Here is a 22617-nt window from a genome sequence, read left to right as displayed (position 1 = left end):
CCAGTGCCATTTCTAAATGAAACATGGCAAGATACACAGTGTGAGGGCATATGGCTGGGGATGTCACCATGCCCCAATAAGGTGCAATTAAACACCAATTATATTGGCACGTGACAGTTGCTCTGATATCAGAAGGCACACCAGTCCAGTACATCAAAGAGATTAATATATATATTTATTGGAATTTTTCAGTGAATGTCTGTTAAGAAGAAAACAGATACTGGTTAGGCTGCTACCAGATAGGTAAGGTTTTAACACAAAATATCACAAAGATAATTGAAAAATAATTTAAAAGTTGTTCTTGTTTCATAATCAAATTTAAAGTAGAATTTTTTTCTTCTTTTGTAATTAATCATGTAATGACTCTTATCGAATGTCATCTCATTCCATCCATTTGTAAATCACTATAGTGGTACCAGCTGTTACCAAGATGTATGTGCAGAATATATACTTTTTTAGGAATGAATTCTTATTGAATAGATTTTAGAAATATTGGACAGCTGTTTCCTTATAGAATAATTACTTAACACTTTTTGTTCTTTCTTAATTCTATGATTGTATCCAGGTTTGTATACGTCACATGATCGTGATTGTCCATTTCAATTGTTGTGTTAAAGCCCTAACGAAGGCAGCCTTCTATTAAATACGGAATCGGAAAAGTGTGTGCAACCTTTCTTTTTCAGTTTTACTTGAGAGTTCCATGGTCTTCACCGCACCAAAGAAATTTTTCACTTTGTGCAATTCAGAAAGTACCAATCAGACTGGGCACACAAGCCTAGTCCTTTTCTCACATATTTAGGTAAGGACATTCAAGCAACAGTGTAGCAGTGAAAAGTGAATAGGTATAAATAAATAATGCAAGTATTCCACTGTGGCAGAAGTGTTCACCTATAGTGATTCAGGGTCATTACCTCACCATGTCAAGAAATGTTTGGTCAGAAAGTAAAAAAATCCATTGCTGAACTGTGCAAGCTTACAGCGTATGCAGAAACTTCCTCTCTTGATTTTGCACATTATACCACCACTTTTAATGTACCTTCTGAAACTTTTTTTCAAGTTACCTGTTCAGATATAGCTTTCCTTTCCACCACAAAAGTATCACTAGACGCAAATAGAACCCAGATACTGTTCTTTGCCGTTTTTCTCTAAATTACATTTGTGGCAGTAATACTCAGCCTTGTGGAAATGTGGAGATTATCATTATTTTAATGTTTCTATTATAGCTTATCCTGATGATCATTATCAATAGTCCAACATCCACCATGCCTAATGTCATTAACTATCTCTCAATGAAATGTGTAAACATGCATGCTGATACCATTTCACATTGGCGATTGCTGAACTCATTTATGGTATTTATGGGTCTCAAATTTAATGATAAATGTTGACTGAATCCGGGTCTCTTTCAAGCTGTAACAAAGTCTCAATTTCAGGCTTCCCTTTTGTATTCTAATCATTATCAAAGAGGGTTACTTTAACATATTACCTTCGTGTGAAGAATCTTTGCAGTGGCTGAAGTAGCAAAAGGCACCACTTGTTGGTCATGCTACTAATCATAATGCTATAACTCAGGGTGGGATAAAATACTACTAGACATTTCAGTCATATTTCTACACCTCTACAAAAACCATCAGTATTTTAATAAATCACCTTGAGAACTTTGTTAGCCTAATTATAAGGCAATCAAATTGGTTCAGTTCAAGCTGATCAGGGATGAGAATTGTGCAAATAGGAGAAAGAATTAAAAGCCATTCCATTTTTGCAGTCGGTGAAACCAAGTGATGTTCTGCTGGTCACCATGCCAACGGCATTCTATGGAGCAGTAGCAAGTATAGTGAACAAATCTATGAAATCTGGTCTTTATTTAATTTACTGATCGAGTTAGCTCTATATAGCTCTATACACCAGATTTAGAAAAATCTCAGCACAAACCGTATCCGCTTGCTTCAATGAATTTCACAGAAAAGTTCATTAGGTTCTGGGCCATTTTTCTACCCTTTTCCCAGAATTTCTACATAGCCGTAGATCATCTGTTGCCATCAGCCAATTTCACATTGCTTCCACTTTAAAAATGTAACAGGCCCAATTGGAATAAAACACAATAGCAACTAATCTGGGTGATCAGGTACTCCCAGTCTACCAGTGACCACAGCATACTGCAGTAGTGCAGACCCACTCTGGAAGTCAACTGGTCATCCACAGAGAGAAAAGAAGTTGCGGACACCTGCAAGTATTTTTCAGGATGCATTCATGTACTGTACATTCTTTGGAATTGGCAGAGGATGGAAACAAGACTGCACTTTCAGAACTGGAAAATTCCAATGGAGAGTTGGGACAAAATACTGTAATGTTTTAATACAGGGCTGCACTGCTAAATGGCTAGATAAATGAAAGATCAATAAATTTGAAAAAAACACTTTATTTGAAGTGTAAATTATATATATACTTAAATTACACGGCTGCCTTCTAGGTACTGGAGCATTCATCAGTGGAGGACTCTGTGGAAACTAAACAGAAGGGCGGAAAATAAGTAAATAAAGCTGCACATTTGGTAAGCATCAAAGCACAATCAGCCTGTGACATGTGAATGTAATATGAATTTAAAACATTTCAGTGCAAATAAAAATCTATTACAGCATTACAACTTAGTGAAAGACTATTGTACCAAATCTGAAAAAACCTGAAGCCTGGAAAACTGTCTATTTATAATCTTAAAAGTCAGGGAGCTTCTCACCTGTTTATCGTTTCTTCTGTCCTTTCTTTGGGTCGTTTGTGTCTTGTTTTGGTTTTGCTGACCTGGCAAATTGCTGTTTCGTGTTAAGAACAATAAATGCAGTAAATAAATGCGATTCCTAACAATGCAATAACAAAATAACACTGTTCATGCATTATTGTCAAATAAAAGAAAAGAAAGCTATTTCCTGAGGTCTGGTTAGCATAATGTTGACTGTTAAGAGTGGTTGCTATTATACCCTTATACCCTTACTGTTTAAATAGCTTTCTAATGGAACAAACTTGAACGGGCCTTTGAAAATAGTTCTTAAAAAAGGATACCACAACAAGCGGCTTGTCGTGGAGCACATATCCATTGGTGTCCCTCAGAGCCTTCTCTGCACTCTTCTCATTTGGAAGTCCCACGAACGCTTGCCCTTTCATACGTCCCTCCTTCATTAAAATGACATCAAACCTGTGAAAAACAGAGACGGCATTTTGTGAAGGAATACATTCCTGTAAAGAAAGTCGTGCCTTCTATAACCGATTTACAAAATGCATGAACCAAAAATGTAGGGAAAGCTTGTTGTACTCAGAATTGAATACTGCATGTACGTAAAGCTAGAAGTCAGTGACAAATGAGAGTGGGGCTATCCGAACAGCAAAATGCCTCTGAGACACAAATGTCAAGACGTCTTTTTTAATTCATCATTATCTGGTAAAAAATAAAAGGTGCAAAGTGCAGTGGAAGATGAACTCTTTTAAAGGCTCTTACTTTTAAAGGCATAGTTTGCAAGATTTTTCCTTGAAAATACTTTGCGTACTTTCATCAAATTCGTGCACTATTACCTGTATTATTCTAAAATGTGTCTGGGATGTTTCTGGAACTCTTTTCTGTGTGGGGAGGAGGTCGGTGTGGCCACAGAGTCTGTGGTTTGTCATGAGAGTGTTTGTAGCTAGCGAGTGAGCCATCAAAAAGGTCAGCCAACAGGGCAAATTCCTGAACTAGAGTTAACCTTGGAATTGCTTTTCGTCCGTGACGTCAGCTAAAGGTCACAGAGGGGATGAAAAGCGACGTGGAGTGGACCTGTAAGTATCTCTAGCTACCCAGATAGGGTTGCCATATGTCCGATTTTTGACCAGAATATTCTGTTTTCATATTATTTGTACATGACTGGTTTGTGGTCCCGACAATGTAATGTCTGGTCCAAGTAATGGATGGGAGAAATTTACCAGTAGTTTCAAATTAATTTGTGTGTCAGTGACTCGGTCGGGTCCTCGGGGGTGAGAGGGCGGGGTTAAAGACGGAGGAGAAGGCTTCCTTGATTGAAAGCACAAGCTAAAAAAAATCCTGCATAGTATGCCTTTAAAGTATCCATTAATCAGTAATAAAAAGATGTCTACATTTCCAAATGTATAAAAAGAAGATCAAAAATGTCTATTTCCCTCTGATATAAATGTAATTATTTCTGAGCGAGAAAGAGTACTGAGGGCTGTGTGCCTTCTGTAATTACTATTCACAAGTTCACTTTCATAGGCGGCTTTGACATGCAGTCAACGGGCACTCAGTAGACCAGCGGGGAGGGGGGGCTAGGGTCGCTGGAGAGCGATATAACGCAGACCCCTAACAGACTGAGCCCTCCCACACCCTGGGTGACGCAACTGGCAATTGCGCCTCACCCTATGGAGCCACCAGCCACAGTCGGCACTGACACAGTCTGGATTTGATCCAACGTGGTTGGCTCATTATTGCACCACAGCGTGGTGCCTCAACCCGAATGAGACACCCAGCAGCCCTTTGCTGCCATTTTTAACAGCCCATTTTTTTTTTTTTTGAAGGAATAAAATCCTGTAAGTTGTGCTCTTTATAACCAGTTTAGAAAATGCATGAACCAAAACGCAGGAAAAGACTGTTGCACATATTTTTCTCCATGTACGCAATACAGAAAAAATACGTTTGACACTGATGACCTTTGTGTCTACAAGGTGTTTTGCAGTGTGCAGATACAGCCGTGCTCCTTCATTCTATTATTATTAATAAACCTCCGTTAAAATATTCTACTGGAGCCAATGCATTTTCAGTTATTCCACTCCAACTGTGCACTGGTCCCTGAATTTCGGGCTACAGTGATGTGAATAACAACAACCACAATGATGATATCCAGTGTCTAGTGCATTGATACAATGAAAAATACAAGTGAATCTCACATATTCCTCTCTGCCTCTGAAGAAATGTCAATGTATCTTCCGTAAATATTTTTCAAGTCCTGAACAGAAAAAGAAAAGCAGTTATGATCATGTAGGCAAAAAAGTGGTTTCAAACCGCATTCTTCTGAAGGCTGTTGGCCAAATACTGTGACCATCAAGTGATTATATAAATTCCTGGCCGCAAAAATCAAACAACTTACAGTTTTTTAGAAATTTGGAGCAAACTTTATGTGGCTCTTTCAGTTTTATTAATACAGATACCCACCTTTTCTTCAACTTGCTTTGCAATGTTCTTTACGTACAATCTGCATGTGGGTTCTCCAGGCTCATAATTTTTAAACACGGACATCCTTTTAATCTCTGTTGTGAAAGAAACATAAAATAACTTGCAGGTATAAGAAATAAGACTGATGTCAGTCTAGCACCAAGTGGAATGATTTTGCAATATTTTAGGCAGAGTATGATTAATCACAAGGATTAGTACACACAGTATCCACCGTACATTAATGACATTGCGTTTGGGAGGAAGAAAGAGCAAGCATTGGCTGTTACCATCTCGTGAGAGTCGTCCTTTCTCTAGCTCTCTCCTGGAGATGAATTCTGAAGGGATATCATCATCTTCATCACTGACTTCTTCCTGCTGTGCCATTTGCGGTGTGGGATATATCTTCCCGAAGCCATCTCCTGGTTCATCTGTGCTGTCCTTCTCAGCATTATCTACAGGTAAGACAGGTTCAGGAGGTCTCAGGTAAGTTCAGTCAAATCTGAGTGTTTATACATATGGGTCCTGAAATGGATAATAGCTCCATAATGTTTGGGGAAAAAAAAATTTTTTTAAAGATTTTTTTCTTTCTTGATTTGGCTCAGTACTCAATTTTAGATTTGTAATAAAACAATTCACATTCAGTTAAAGTGCATACTATCAGCTTGTATTAAAAAGTTGGGCTAATTAAATCAAGGAAGCCATTATAAGCCTGAGAAATAAAAATGTAAAAATTCAGAGACATAGCTTAAACTGTTCCAAACATTATTAAGAAAGAGAGACCTGGTGAGCTCAGTAATCACAAAGGGCAAGGTAGGAAATGGAAGACATCTACACTTGATGACCATAATGAAGAAAAAACCCCCAAACACCTGTCCGACAGATCAGAGACACTCTTCAGGAGGCAGCAGTGGATGTGTCAGTGACAACTATCTGCAAAATACTTCACAAACAGAACTGCAGAGGCTACACTGCAAGATGCGAACCACTAGTTAGCTACAAAATCAGGACAGCCAGGCTACAGTTTGCTAAGAAGTACCTAAGTGAGGCAGCAGAGTTCTGGGAAAGGGTCCTGTGGACGGATGAGACCAAGATTCAATCGTATCAGAGTGGTGGCAAGCGCACAGTGTACTGGCTCACTTGTCTTCATTGATGATATAACTGCTGATAGCAGCAGAAGAACAAAATTCTGAAGTGTGCAGAAGTATCTTATCAAAATTTCAGACCATTTGTCCAAAATATAGCTGAGAAAACATACCCTTCAAAATCGCAGGCAGCGCATAAGCACCTGCAAACACACACGCACACACGTACGCACGCACACACACACAGATTTATGAAATGCAGCAGACCTGTCCATAGTCCTTTACAAATCACAAGTCCTCACAGATCCAGAGCTCACATTCTCCCCAGAGCTCCGACTCTCCCTACATGACTATATCCTTTTTCAAATTATTCCTTTATTCCATATCTGCTTCTCCTCATTTAAATATGCTGTTTATCAAATGTACGCAAAATTTATGAAACATGTCAACCTGTGATGTGTGATGTGTGATCTCTCATGCATTTGGCAACTGCGTATGCATGGTTACTAAATACATGTATTCTCCTATTGAAAAAATACTGTACTTGAAACAGAAAAATGTACAAGACAAGAAATGAGAGAATGCAAGTGTTGCACTGTCCATCTTTCACAGAATAAGATCTGACATGTCACATGAAAGATGTTGAATACACTTTGGAATTCAAATCAACAATGCTCTGGTTATAAACCTGTGGTCCTTATTCCTGGGAACCATTTCCCATCACACAGGTTAAAATGCCACAGTGAACAGTCATGATACAATAGCTGCACTGTGTAGGCCATATTTTTTCCAGTTAATTCTTCATTCCTAATTGATGTTAAGGAAACTACACATTTGATAACTGATTAACCTACACATGTGTAAGTGTGTTTATGGCAGGTAAAAAAGTACCTGTCTTTCCTTAGTGAACTACTGTGTGTCAAAACGAATATGAATACGAAAGTCGTTCATCAGAACAGCAAAAAAATGCTCGCAAATCTACCCTCGGTCTCCTCTGACTTTTCCACTTCTGTATCAGGGGCGCCTTCCAGGATTCCCGAAACATCAGCGGAGATGTGGAACTCAATTTTTTTCTGCCCGCAAGGCTGTGGCTGCTCAAAAACATCAGAGGGCTGCAGGGCAGCGATGGCTCCACTGAGAGAGAAGAAAAGAGAGTGACTAACATCCCACCCCGGACACTCCGAAACTTCAGTTCTTTCATAAATTTTAAACATTTTCAATGGATTACTTTTACAGATTGGCACCAAAATTCAGACAGTGGAAGGCAAGACACTCGCACTTTGCTGTTTACAGTTCAACTAAGAGCAAGTAATCCCTTGGGATGAGTAACGGTTCTTGAAAAATTCCAGTAAATGGATTTCTGCTGGATTAGCATGAGAAAAGCAGGGACCTTTATTTGAAATAGCCTGAGGTAATGAGCATGCTCGATGACAAGGTTACTGGAAATCATCTCATACCTAGCAAGCTTTCAAAAAAATTATATACCCCATCAATATGTCATATTCACTGTATCTAGTATCGGTTTTGGGTGCTAAAACCAATTTCAGCCTCAGCTTTTGCTATCTTTTCAGCCAGCTGTCCTTCGATAACATGGCCTGCACCTAAAGCTGGGCTCACGTATGATTTTAGCCATGACACAGCCTCTAGGACAACTTCTGCGGATTGAAGCCATGTCAGCTTCCATGGCCGACATAGGTCATCACTAGGTGTAAGCAGGTCAGAGACGCAATCTGGACATGTCTCAAACACGTCCCAGACCAGAACAGCCAATGAGCTCGCAAGAAAGCCATGTGGAGGAAGCTGGGAAAAAACATAGCACGCCAGTAGCATCAATGCCTAGAAAAACCCAGCACTCCCATTCTGCATGGATGCTTGAGATGGAAGGGAGGCAAGACAACAGACTCATAGATCAGAGTGACAAAGCAGCAGCAGAACTCTTGTTTTGTTTATTCATTTATGAAATCTCAGACTTTGGGCAGACTGCTCAATCAGTCTCTCTGCTTTGTGTGTAGCGGCAGAACGTGTCAGATTTTCACATTTATTCTCACGAGACAAGGGAGTAAGAACATCCCTCATGGCCAAAAATCCAGTGAAGAGTTCTGCAGTTAGTGACCCCCCCATCTGTGCCGCGGCGTTAAGTGTGTGCACCACTATGTCAGCGAGACAAAAATGTAAAAGACAGGATATCAGGTAGTGCGAGCCATACCGCAATCTTAAGATTATGTTGGTACTGTAGTCTGGGCCAAGCATTAACTGCAGCTTATATTATTTTAATATTTTTCTACAGATGACTTGGAGCAGGACTCAACTTATAAACTTATATCATATACAGCGGATTTGCATGCTAACTTGCTACAGGGCCAGTATCCTTGTGAATCTACTCTTCACAGAAAACACATACAAATACATATTTACAGACTGCTCAGATCTTATACGCAGTATATACATATATATATATATGCGCCAGCCTATTTTCACAAACGGCACATTATTGACCGTTTATAATCTAATATGAGACTTCACATACCTTTGTGAATCTGTTTTTGGAACAAAAAGGAGGTCTTTTAACTTGGGCTTCTTCCTCGTGGAGGACCTTTTTTTCCCCAGAGATCTTTTGATTGGCTGGTTCACCAGCCCCATTAATCTAACCATCCTTAGGAAATGAAAAGGAGAGAACAACATCAAGAAACATGGTTGGGCACATAAATGGCTGAATGGTGAAAGTGATGGAAAGCAAAGAACAAATAGTTTTTAAAAAAATTTCATGACAATGCTTAAACATGCAGCACAGTTGACAGACAGGCTGGCCGACTCTTAACCCCTATACCCATGAGTCCTGCCGCACAGCTGGGGATTTAATCCCGCAACATGGTACCTTCGAAGCTGTGACCCCTTCTCTATCCCTTATCCTTCTCTGTTTTCTCCCTGATTTGATTACAGCAAATAGAAAATGAATGGGCAGAGAATGTTGTGCCTTTTGAAAGAAAGCTGAACTGTAAGAGTACAGACAGGCAACATCCAGGCATGCACTCTGAACCAAAAGAACAGGGTTGCTCATCTTATTAAATAGAGAAACAAGGCCGAGTCCTGCTACTATTACTCTTTATATAAAAATATAAACAAAGCCCTGTATCCTGTGAGCCAGGATTATTAGTATCAAAAAAAGTATTTTTTCAGTTTAGCACTGCAAGCTTAGTAAAAAATAAACAAGACCAGGTCAAAACCTAGTATTTGGCTGGACCTAACACACATGATCTGGCCGACCAATGGTGTAACTTCATCACTCGCTCAGTCACTCAGCCACAGACATTCGCGTTTGTAGGGCTGGCCCCGCTGTTGCGGTCCAGCCAAAAATAATATATATATATACTGCTAGGAAGGGAATTGGGGTGCTGTCCACCAAGGGGCAGCACTGGCCCTACAGACAGGAATAGTCGTAGCTGTGATTCATTGTAATCGCACCAGCTGTGGCCTATTACCTAATTATGGGCTCTATAAGAGGCCAGGCCAAGAGGAGAGGTGTTTGGGAGATGAGGAATGCAGCGTGGTTGGTGCAGGTTTTGCCAGTCTTTTTGCTCTTGATTTCTATTGCACTGGTGTTTTGAACAAATAAATGCATAAACATATACACTCACCGGCCACTTCACTAGGTCCACCTGTTCAACTGCAAACTGCACCCGTTAATGCAAATATCTAATCAGCCAATCACATGGCAGCAACTAAATGCATTTAGGCATGTAGACATGGTCAAGACAATCTGCTGAAGTTCAAACCAAGCATCAGAATGGGGAAGAAAGGTGATTTAAGTGACTTTGAACGTGGCATGGTTGTTGGTGCCAGACCGGCTGGTTTGAGTATTTCAGAAACTGCTGATCTACTGGGATTTTCACACACAACCATATCTAGGGTTTACAGAGAATGGTCTGAAAAATATACAGTGAGCAGCAGTTCTCTGGGCGAAAATGCCTTGTTGATGGCAGAGGTCAGAGGAGAATGGCCAGACTGGTTTGAGCTGATAGAAAGGCAACAGTAACTCAAATAACCACTTGTTACAACCGAGGTATGCAGAAGAGCATCTCTGAACGCACACCACGTCAAACCATGAAGCAGATGGGCTACAGCAGCAGAAGACCACACCGGGTGCCACTCCTGTCACCTAATGAAGTGGCCGGTGAGTGTATATACACACACAGACGGGTAACAAATTAAAGAAAAAATAACATAGTGTCTTAAGGTGTTCGGCAACCACGAGCCACCAGAAGAGCTTCAATGTGCCTTGGCATAAATTCTACAAGTGTGTGAAACTCTACTGGAGGGATGGAACACCAAAGATATTCCCTTATTTGGTGCTTTGATGATGGTGGTGGAGAGCACTAACACGTTGGTCCAAAATCTCCCATAGGAGTTCAACTGGGTTGAGGTCTGGTGACTAATAAGGCCATAGCATATGATTCACATCATTTTCATACTCATCAAACCACTCAGTGATCCCTCGTGCCCTGTGGATGGGGACACTGTCATCCTGGAAGAGACCACTCCCATCAAGATAGAAATATTTCATCATAGGATAAAGGTGATCACTCAGAATAACTTTGTACTGATTTGCAGTGACCCTTCACTCTAAGGGGACAAGTGGACCCAAACCATGCCAGGAAAATGACCCCACAGCAGACCCACCGGACCCCCTCACTGTAGGGGTCAAGCATTCAGGCCTGTACCATTCTCTTGGTGTACCGTTCTCACCCACTTGTCGAGCATATGATGAAGGATGACTCATCTGACCATATCACTTTTTTCCACATCTCTGTAGACCAGTGCCTATTGATTTTGCTCCATTGAACTCTCAAATGTGCATTCATAATGAGGGGTTTATGTATAGCAACACTATACTACCTATCTCCTGATGTCTTTCCCATAGATCTAAATGCAGATGTCACTGTTCCTATTGAAACACTGCGTTTTTATTTTTAACTTCTTAGGACAGGTAAATTCTTCACACATTCCTACAGAAATTTTAACATTTCACTTCCCCGTTTGTGACATAAATTCTCCTAAGACTATTTTAAGACTCCTGTTAACAACAGATACAGACATAAAATGGTTTTACAAACAACAGCCAGTATAAGCCATAGTATAGTTTTTATAGAATTATTAGTTTTCAAATTCTTGTTTAGCTGATGAGTTTTTCCCAGGTTCACTATATGGTTACATTAACAAGAAAGACATGTGAGGAGAGAGTGCAACCTTATAACGTCCTTTTAGGAAAAAACTGCATAAAACCTTTTCAAAACTGGTTATGAATATCTTTTTATAACCAATCTGAATGGTAATGGTCAATCTGGTGCCCAGAAAGATGTAGTTGAGGAACCCTGATCTGCAGCAACTAAAAAAGTATTTTATAAAATAACACCCACTTACAGTACCCACCTTTAAAATGAAACCGATTTGTATACACAAGAAAAGTTTCATTTTAATAGAAAATTTATATTCTTCATGACCTACTGTATCCAAACTACAATGAAATCTCACTCCTTCAAAAAGTGTTTCACATAGAAATATGCCAGCAATGTTTTATTACAAAAACAACACCCTTTTGATATTATTATATGCGTGTCAATATAACCTTTGAATTTTATTTCATATATATATATATATATATATATATGTTTCAATTAAAATGGCATTACTTCAAACTTTATTTCAGCATGCTTACTCTGACATGTACCTTATTACTACCTGAGAGTACTTCATAAACAATTAAATGTTACTCAAAAGGTCCATTAAAGAAAAGAACAAATGGATTCCAACTAACCTCTCTTTCTCCTCATTGTCATCACTTTCATACTCAGACTCTTCTTCGCTGGAAAACTCCATCTCCTCCTCAGGCAGTGGGGGGTACTCTGGGGGCAAGGGTGGCATAGGGGGAGGTGGAGCAGGAATCGGCTCGTACTGGTGGAGAAAAGACAATGAGTACAGTCAGGAAACTGCTAGCCACACTAATTATGACATTTCACTCAGACATTTACCACCATGTGCTCTCACCATGGGGGGTCTGGCTGTGATAGGACCGAATGGAGCGGGGAGGTTCATCTTGTTCATCAGGTGAAGAACCTGTTCATCAATAAACGCCATTTGGATTTTTTTTTTAAAACTCATTATGAACATTCAAAGCGAATGGGTTTCTTGATTCATTTCCAAAGTTAATGAATTCTTTTGTTGGCAAAAAGCAAGATGTCAATAAACCCACAGCAACAATGAGAATGCTGGCATTCAGAGTCTTGGACATATGCTTAGTTATACACTAGCACCACCAAAAGACAGCATAAGAAATGCATCCATCATAATCATATGAGCACCAAATATGGGCAAGCTTTGACTCTGGGTAAATCTTAGACATAACTCATGCCTTCCTCTTAAGTTTAAGAAACGTTAAAGCAAATGTTTCCCATTTGATCTTTAAGTCGCTGGAAACAACAAAAGTTATGACATTTTCAAATATTTTCTTACAATTCAATGTGATGTCTCTCTATTTCTACATTCTGTGCTAGCTTTACATTTCCAATAGTATGAAATAGCCTCCATTTAGCCTCTCATAAACAAATACAGACATGCAGAAAATATCTAAGTGCAAAAACACAGGTTCAAATTCATCACAAACTAATAAATAAAACATAAAATGAAACATCACATGCAAAAATCACAAAGTGTTTACTCACTTGAACATAGAACTTTGGTACACTCACAAGGGCATGCGTAATGTTTGTCAGAATTCCACTTGAAAGGGGTGGGTATAAATATTTCAGACTTGGATTCGTCTGAAATTTTAACCTGTAAGGTCAAAAAGATATTTTTTAAATCCAAAATAAGCAGTGATACTTCATGGGTCATGCAGTCCCTGTGAAATGCTACCAGTAAGAAAAACTGAAAAATAGGAGTAGCAATAAATATGTATGTTGGTTGGAAAAGTTTGAAATGTATTCATTTCAGACATTTTTAAGTGTGTCTGTATGAAACGCAGTTGGTAAGAGATCTGCATGCAGGAAAACCAGCATGCACCTGCCCAATCACTAGCATAGCTGAGCTTTACACTATATTGAGCCCTGTATGCTTTAGTTTCTCACATAGCATGTCGGTGGGGAGCAAGTTTACTTTAGATTAGCAATAATGTAAATCCTAAATCCAAAAAACCTTCAACTTCAAAAAAAATCAGTGTGTGAAAAAAGTAAATATTTGTAAAGACTGAGATCTCAAACCAGTTGTGATAATGATCATAACAATCTGTATAAGGACCCAGCTGTTGGACCTGTAAAGGAGGTGCATGGCTCTGACAAAGAATAAAGTCAGTTCATTCTTTACCAAAAGGTGGTCTTAGATGCTATGCTCTTGTGTCTAATTTGGCTATACACACAGAACTAGCTAAAAAAAAACATTACCTTTACAATTAAATAGAGAAACCAACCAACCCCTGTCATCACGGAACATGGAAAAAATGAAAAATTGTAAAAGGGATCCATACTAAAAGGTTAGACAGGTTGGCCACTTCAGATCAGCACAACTTCAAGCAGTACATGTGCATAGCTGCATACACTCACCCAAGGCTTGGTGCAGCTCCAATCTCTATTAAGGGAATATTCAGTTGTTGTTGCTCTTTCTTTACCCGTACGTCCTTATTTTCAGTTACACTACAAAGAAAATGATACACACTATTACAAAACACAAGTCCATCATCCACCATATGTAGTTTATCTATGTGATTATCCTCAAAGGGACATGAAATTGCAAATTGCGAAACAGCCAACTGAATGTCTGATTTTTCAACACAATAATGGAAAATACCTGTCTGAAACTGGAGGATCCTTCAAAACGGTGACACTTTCTTGGTCCTTTGCGAACTCAACAACTAGTGTGTGATTCAGGATCTTCAGCTGGTGAAGTCTAGTCAAGGCCTTAAATGAAATTAAAGAGTGCTTTACTGTCACTCTCATTATGACTTTGTAACATTATACTAATGTCTATATAAAAGGATGTTGCACTAAGGGCTGTACCTTCGCTGCTGCTCGTTCATTTGAAAAACTTGCAAAAGCTGTGTGTCTCTGCGAGGGGAAAGAAAAAGGTTTGACACTACAGATGGACAAGTGGGCAAATATTGTTCATAATAAGGGTGACTATGATTAAATTCCAAACACAAATTTCAGTAGAAAAAGAGAAACATATCAGTAAATAGCATAATTTCAATATTGAACCACTGACGTGACCTTATCTGACATACCAGCAACCCTTTGTCTGAGAATACCCTCACTGAAACTGCACCAAAATATTTCAATAGATCTTCTTTTTCATCACGGGTCAGTTCTGCAGGCAGGTGCCGTATTATCAGGGTCTTGCTTCTTTTCGTCTGCACCAGCTCCTCGTCCTGATTCGTTGAGTGAGCCATCGTGATGCTGTGTGATCGACATAGTGTGGTGTTATTTTAATTAAAATATAAATTTAAAAAGCATTTTATGTTTAGAGTGATTAGAGCAAACAGTTAACGTACCAGGGCAGGCAACAGAGAAGTAGCCATCTACCTAGCACGATGAATGTGCCCACTCTGAGCTAAGTAGCTAAGTTAAGTCAAACAAATGATAGTCATCTTGATTGGCTATGATGGCTGACCTTAGACACGTCGAAAACATAGGTGATGTTGCATAGCGTGCGTTTCTCACTGTTGCTCACAGAAATAGCAAGCTAAAGTTAGTTTACGTAACTTCAGAATTAACGTTAGCAGACTAGCTAGCTTCAGATTCTGGCCACACACAAAGCAGTGCTGACTGCCTAGCTACCTAGCTCCCGACCCACCTTGCTAAACATAAAGAAAACCCAAGAGCAGTAAACATGAAATGGAATGGCAAGCTAAACGGTTAATCCATTGCTAACATAAACGACGTTAAACATTAGTTGGATAGTAATTGAATGCACAGCTATTACCCTGTTAGCACAAAAATCAAACCGCGAGGTTTTCGAACTTACAGATTGTTGTGGGTGCATTGACGCAGTCGCACTACCTTCATTTCCGCCTAAGGAGCAGCTGTTTGGATCTTTACGATACGACCGCCTACTCGGCCACTCTCGTTGGTTAAAGTAAAAGTCAATCAAAAATCCCCTGAAACACAGGGCACGCCGGCGTTCGCACAGCACAGTACGGTGGGTCAGTGGCTGGTAGACGGAGAGGTTGAGGCATACCTGTACAGTCTTGATCGAATGTATTTTTAAATATTATTTTATAGGCTATGACGCATCCTAAGTTCAATTAATAGAGTAGGCATGGATTTTTTCAGGAAGTTGTCTGACCTTTATTCATTTGTTCAAACTGTAATTTTTTCTTGCACAGCCAAACAACATACTGCTTAGCCTGTGGCTAGCTTGCTTGCTTTTAAATAGGCTACTGAAAGAACCGTCCTCATTGACTTGCATTATAACGTGTATCATGTTAATCCTTCGTCATGCATATCAATTCATCTTTAAATGCCATATAAAACATACTTTTGGGTCAGGTTAGGAGTCGGTTCAGAATTTTGGAACTTCACGAATCTTAATTGGAATGATGCAGAACTTAAATTTAAATTAAAATTACAAGAAGGTGGACTAAACGCAGTGACATTCAAATAAATTATGTTCCTTTGTGGAAGCTGTATCATCTATTCGATAAATATGCTCTATCAAGTATAGTTAGTTATCAATTGTTTTCTTAATTCACATTAAGTATTTCAATCTGAGAATTTGTTTAAATATTTCACAATTGAAGTGACTTCCATAGACTACATGCAATCTTAACTTAACCTTAATATGTAAAACCATTTCACATGGCCTTCATCTTCATCATCATTAATGTAAGTCTCCCATTATGACAGCACAAAATTCTAAATTCTGAACAAGACAAGGAAAAATACTTTGCCAAACATGTCACATAACATTTTACCAACAGAGGTCACTATTAGCAACAAAATAAACTGTAATGGTCTGACAGTAAATGCGGCATTGTTTACTCCCACCTTAAGGTGAAATATTTCTCATCATGTAAATGTGCTTGACCTCTGAAAATGGCTTTTCCTTATTCAGCTAAGCCAAATCCAGTCTTTCCTTTCACTCCAAGTGATGCTTAATTGTCCCAAGTCCGCATAGTTACTGTTTAAATGCAGATGCAACCATTTTAGTCAGTGTTTTCAAGAGAATAATGTGACATGGGACCACTTTATTTGGGTTGGTGTGTGCATACATTTAAATGCAAATTATTGGGACAGTGACAATTTTTGCTGGGTTGACTGTATTTTAGTGCACTGGATTTGAAATAAAATAACATATTGGATTTTATGTATTTTATGGGGACTATGTGCAAAAGGGGCTGTGGTTCTGATACGAATCGCCCGATATGGATGCAAATATCCTCAAATTAAAGCTGACAGTCTGCACCTTAACCTCTTATGTATTGTTTTATTTCAAATCCAGTGTGCTGGTGTACAGATACAAAACAGCAAAAATTGTGTCACTGTTGCAATACTTGTGCATGTAACTGTATATCACATGACGTTTTGACGAATCACTATTACTAGTAACTAGTACTAGTACTTCATACTAATACTGTAGTTTAAAAAGCAGTCAAACAATGGTGATTTCTTTAAAGTAGGTCCTCTGTGTCATAACAGAGCATGTATTAAAGCAGCGTCTGACTCTCACCTACCCTGCCACATGTCTCTCTGCTGACAGTATGTGTGGTTCAGCAGGAAGTGGCTTTCAAACTGGCATATGGCCAAGAAAAATTCTGGACTCCATTGCTTCCTTCCGGGCTGTACTGGCTTTCTCTGTCTTCAGTTGCATTCGTTTAAATTTGGGTCAGAGAACACAAACCTTGAGATCAAAGCTGGTTGACATCTCCACAGTGATGAGTTCTGAGACAGTTGTTTCATCTTTGGAAAACCTTTGGACTTTTGATAAATATTTTTGCACACAACAGGAAACATATATTATTACATGTATGCAAAAATGTAGCTTTTGGAAGCATAACTGTCAATTATATATAGGCTGTAATCTTAGATCTGAGGATTCATTGGTAAAATCTTGTGGACCACAAAGTCTTTGAGGCATTTTAAAACCATGTCCCAAGGCAATTGTACTCATTTTCACTGCTTTGGTCCAGTGATTCTGTACTGTTAGGGTGTATCTAGAACATCACTAATTTTCCAAGTCATAAAATATAATACTCCTTGCAGTTTAATTTTTTTAAATTTTATTTGAGAAACAATTTTAACTTATAAATAAAAATATACAGTGTTGAAAAATACAACATTCACAATTCCCTCATTGCAAATGAGGAATGACCATCTGAAATGATGCACAGAAAACTATTTCAAAGAAAGATCCATTGTCTACTGAGGGTTTCACTGACCAATCTTCTATGTGTTCTCAAGAAGCCTCCAAATTCCTGCCCAAATTAGGTCTTTTCTTCAGGACAACACGGGGCATTCCTCGCTTGGGGAAACAATGCTCCTTTTCAGGCTGGCCCACTCTGACATTTCACAGGTGAGGGGAGGATCAGTGGACATTTGATCCCACTCTAGGCTCCAGCAGTGAGAGTTTAAAAAGAAGGAGTGGGACTACATGTGGCCAGTCCTGTCAGCTGTCCAGCCAGTGACAGAAACATGTAAAAAAAAAAAAAGAAGCTCTGAGCCCAGCCAAGAGATTTATGTGAAGTATAAATCAGCATTACAGCAATAAAACAGTCTCAAATGATTACATGTACTGTACCATAAAATATTTTTTGAGACCCACTTTCTGGCCATTAGGCCGTTGTATTAACTTCACAATTCATTCTGTAGGCATAATTCATTCAATAATTGATTCAGCCACTCTATGTTGCCTCACGTATATTGGTTATAAAAAGTATACTTATTTGAGGTACTGTTGTTTTCTTGAAATCATACTTTGCAGGATTCTATAAATCATGACAAAACAGGCATAAATGTTGTGCTCCGAAGGGATCTTGAAAGCTAAATTTTGTCAAGCCTTGGGATCAAATATTCCGACCGATTTTGCCTATTTCAGCTTGTACGTATCTCAGTATAGACACTAAGTTCTAAACCAAACAAAGTCATTGCCTAAACCACATAAGTGTAAATTACGATTGGACTTTAGATACCACACGGATAACGCACAGATCTCGCAAGGCAATAAGAAGTGCTTCTTCACAGCAGTCAGTATTTATCAATCTATGAACATTACAATTTATGCAAATATCATCATGCATGAATACTGACAGGAGATGAGAGCTGAAGTGTATACACACACACATATATATATATATATATATATATATATCGAAGAACAGTAGTGCTTATGGCCAGGACTCAGCTAATAAGCTTGACCATTTCAAGCTCATTAGTTGGAGTGTGGAGATGACCAAACTCATGTTACATGGAGACTTCTTTATTTAAATTTGAGCACTTCGAAAATGATGTAAATCCTGCCTCAATTACAATATGAATACTGATGATTTGAGATTTTAATAATTTGTTTAGAAATGATGCATAGCTACAGTCTACTATTGTGCTTACAGGTGAACCAATGTGACGTCATTTTCTGGTGTGATTTATTGCAACTCTATCAATGTATTCACTTGAGGTAATAAGTGAGGTTGCTATCACATTCTGACTTAGTTGGTGCTAGTGGTGGCCCATAGCCCCACAGGGAAGGAAAGGGTTGAGTGTGCTTGTCTGTGTTCTACCAAATTTGTCTTAGGTTTTGGTACACTTGATAAAGATGTGCAGGTTGTATTTATTGGCTGTATAAAATAAACAACACAAATAATGAGCTACATCCATCCATCCATCCATTATCTATACCCGCTTATCCTAGGCAGGGTCATGGTGGGTGCTGGAGCCTATCCCAGCGTGCACTGGACGAGAGGCAGGAATATACCCTGAACAGGCTGCCAATCTATTGTAGGGTAATAAGCTACATTTAATGTTCAAAAATGTGAAATAATTTTGTTTGTACTAATAGAATTGCTCAGAGAAAAGTTTTTTTTATTTATTTTTTTTATTTATTTATTTATTTTACCAAGTCAGAATTTTTTTACTGTTAGTATGATGTTCCTTTAAACATAAGCATCCTTCTTCCTATGCCAATTCACCACTGGTGTGCCTGGCCAAATAGCTCAATTTTGGTCTTATCTGCAATGGCATTTCTTCGCTTGTCAGCTTGTCTTTCCTGTATGCAGATTTTTGCCTTTGGTTCTCTTTGGTTGGTAAGAGTGCCATTAATGATATAATGACAAAAGCAAGGTTACAGTGGAACAAGTTTGCACAAGGTGAACATTCAGTGTTTTGAAATTGTCAGCTGAGAGACTCTTTCTACCAAAGAGATGTGTTCAGCAGATGTTGGGAATAGCTGTTCTGTTCATTGCAATGAGTAAGCAGAGAGGAAATCCTCAGGGAAGGTTTCATGGTCTGAGGTGACCCTTGCTGTCAGGCACTACCCTCAAACAGCTACTACTATAAGTGGGGAGGGAATACAAATGTTTGCCCCGGTTCATAAACCCAGATCACCCCAATCTGAAGCAAATTTTTTAAAGCGGTAAATGAAATGGTTTCTGGGGTACGTTCCCTGTTTACAATGAAAGCCAGTACTTTAGAAGCTGTGTATATGGTACTTTCATTAGAACGGTACATTAAACTATTTCTCATACAGCCTACAGTCAGAAATGGTCATAATTAAATAATCAATAGATTGGAGAAAGTTTGAATGCAAAACACATACAGGGGCTTGAAATGCATGCATAAAAATTCCAAGAGTGCAAGTGCACATGATAAGCTCTTACTGTATGACATAATGGATTGCTTTTGGCCTTCTGGTTTCCAGGCGTCAGGCACACATGTTAAACATCTGACATGTGCACAGAAAGACATGAGAATATGAAGCATATGCCCATGCCCTGTAACAGCAATCATGCCCTTTTGGCTGCAGCAATTGGTCTGCAATTGCAATTTGTGATTCAATCTCCCTCAACCCACCCCCCTGTCTGTGATTGCTACCTACCCCCATGCCCCCTGCACCTTATTTTCAGCATATACCCTCCAAAAGGTCTGTGCATGACCCTTTCAAAAAGTGCTTGGCAACATGTCAAACAGGAACCCAATCCAGGCCAGAGATACAGGCTTTTATGTCAAAAAATCACACATGTTTTGTGAGTAAGTGCACGTGTGTGTGAGTGTATATGTTTATGAGTGGGCCTTTGGATATGTAAGTGTGTGTGTGTGTGTGTAGGTGTGTGAGTGAGTGTGTCTGTGTGTGTGTGTGGTGTGTTGATAGTACTTCTCTCAGATTGGTGTGGAATGCTAATGTATGCTGGGTCTACATTCACACTCCTTACTTGGTGCACAGTATATTCAGAATACTGGACACTGTACTATCCAGAACATCCACAGTACGCAAAAATGTGTGAAGAAAGAGGTTTTTGATATAATGCACAAATGCATACGTCAGCATGCTTTAGGTATATGGACCCTAAAAAGTAAAATAGAATACAACAATTATGCTTAAACTTCATTTGTTTTGTACAAGACCCCATGTGAAAAATAAAAATAAATAGCATATTCCTTTTATTATCTATACTGTTACTCTTGTGTGGAAGGTTTGACAAATTTGCCTTTTTATAAAAGACAGCAAAACGTAAAATATATGAATGCCTTGTGAAAAATCTATGGTTAGATCTATGGTTAAATGGTTAGAATAGATGCTACCCTCAGGTTTATGTCTTCATTTGGTATTTGTAAGAATATCATGTTAATAGCACGTATAGGTTCCTTAGTGTCTTAATAAACTTCTCCTGGTATGTTATAACCATAATAAGATGAAAATGTACTGCAAGACAGTCTTCAGGCTAAAGACAAAAGCCTATACTTTCAACTGTCGCCATGAGCTTAAATGACCCTTAATTATGACTAAGTAAAGGGAATTTGCTGAGTGTGACAACAAGGTAGGACATCATTACACCACAAATTTAGATTCAATAAAAAAAAAAACATTTAATTGTCCTAATATTACCTTTATTTTATTGTCAAAATTTCCATTGCACATTCAGAAGTAGTGTACAAGAGATCTGGGATAGTACAAAGAAGAATCTCCATTGGAATCTGACTTCTCGTCACATGACATTTCATTACCTGAAAATGGTATAAGGTTTTATGGGAGTGTTTCTGACAATTTTTTGATTTTGTGAAAGCATTATTTTCCTTTAAACCACAAATTTTGTGGAATGTCCTTTATTGTTAATTTGAACATGTGGATGGTTCTGACAGTTGACGCTCTTATTCATTAAGCAAAATAAATTAACACAGTCGCTGTCATAATCACCAGCTCCTCGTAGATCATACCTTTGCTGCATACACATACAGTGTGTGTCACTGAAGTGGCTTTGATGCGTTGTCATGAAAAATATCTTGAAGCTACATTAGATCAGAACGTAAAGAGAAAAGAGCCATCAAAATCTAGTTTTTGGCTACAGGCAGATTCAAAACCACATTCAAATTGTAGTGTAACTTGTGGTGAACTTGTGAAACTTGTGAAATTTTTCTAACTTTTAGTCTTCGGCTGTAGGTTTGGTGGACAGCCTTCCAGCTTTTGAAAGCCCTGTAGGGAGCCACTATATGGCCTTTATGGCAGCATTCTTTCTGGGATCGCAAAAAAAAAAAAAGGTTTGTCCAGGTTTTGTGTGCGGGCCTACTGTGACACTGCGGTCACCCGGTCATTCCATTAAACAAGACTCGTTGGCTGGAACAGCTGTTTCACACTGCGGTGTTTCTTTAGAAAGCGAAGTGGGGCCTGGACAGGGCCGTAATCGGGGTGTGGACTGATGAGATCTGTACACAGGCCATCGCTGAAAACAAACACATCTGGGACAGGCCCCTGGTTTATTGGCAGCACCAGTAAAGACAAATGGGATTTTCTTTCTCCTTCAGCAGCCCTGGCTCGTTTGCTTGAATACAAATCAGAGGAAAAGGGGCTGCTGCTTCTCCCCTGCCTCTCTGTGTGACATCTGAGACACATACTGTACTGTTGGAATTTGTGGAATCACACCCAGAATGCAATTACTGTAGGTCTCAGTAAAGTCTGGATTGTTTGTTGGGGTTTTTTTTATTGTTATCACTTTTTTAATTAGTCGCAGCAGAATAAAACTATGACCAGATGAAAATTGTATTAAATGGCATGCCAGAGGAATATGCTCCACAGATGGCCATGGTGAATGATGGAAACGGTCTTTGCTTGATCCCTTTTAGGCTCTTTTCTGGCTCACTCTTCAGTCTCATATGAAATCTA

The 22617-nt window shown here is 38.9% G+C and overlaps 1 protein-coding gene across 4 annotated transcripts; it reads right to left on the bottom strand.

Annotated features, from left to right (window-relative positions):
- Positions 1-2399: 2399 nt before the first annotated feature.
- rnpc3 (RNA-binding region (RNP1, RRM) containing 3) lies at positions 2400-15369 on the bottom strand. Of its 4 annotated transcripts, none has more exons than XM_064332249.1 (16): positions 15277-15369; positions 14537-14708; positions 14313-14360; positions 14104-14213; positions 13860-13949; positions 12984-13095; positions 12310-12378; positions 12080-12216; positions 8795-8920; positions 7250-7401; positions 5473-5637; positions 5186-5280; positions 4921-4979; positions 3055-3187; positions 2735-2807; positions 2400-2507 (listed from the first exon to the last, which is right to left on the bottom strand). In XM_064332249.1, exons 1-15 carry the CDS (start codon positions 15315-15317, stop codon positions 2739-2741), a joined length of 1578 nt encoding a protein of 525 aa, XP_064188319.1. In that variant the 5' UTR covers positions 15318-15369; the 3' UTR covers positions 2400-2507; positions 2735-2738. The 4 variants fall into 4 exon arrangements, with proteins under 4 accessions (XP_064188319.1, XP_064188321.1, XP_064188320.1 ...); XM_064332251.1 differs by having other exon boundaries at positions 15235-15299; XM_064332250.1 differs by lacking the exon at positions 15277-15369 and adding an exon at positions 14923-15214.
- Positions 15370-22617: the final 7248 nt, after the last annotated feature.

This window comes from Anguilla rostrata, chromosome 4 (assembly GCF_018555375.3).
Source record: "Anguilla rostrata isolate EN2019 chromosome 4, ASM1855537v3, whole genome shotgun sequence".
NCBI lineage: Eukaryota > Metazoa > Chordata > Actinopteri > Anguilliformes > Anguillidae > Anguilla > Anguilla rostrata.
This window is presented reverse-complemented; position numbering and strand designations above follow the sequence as displayed.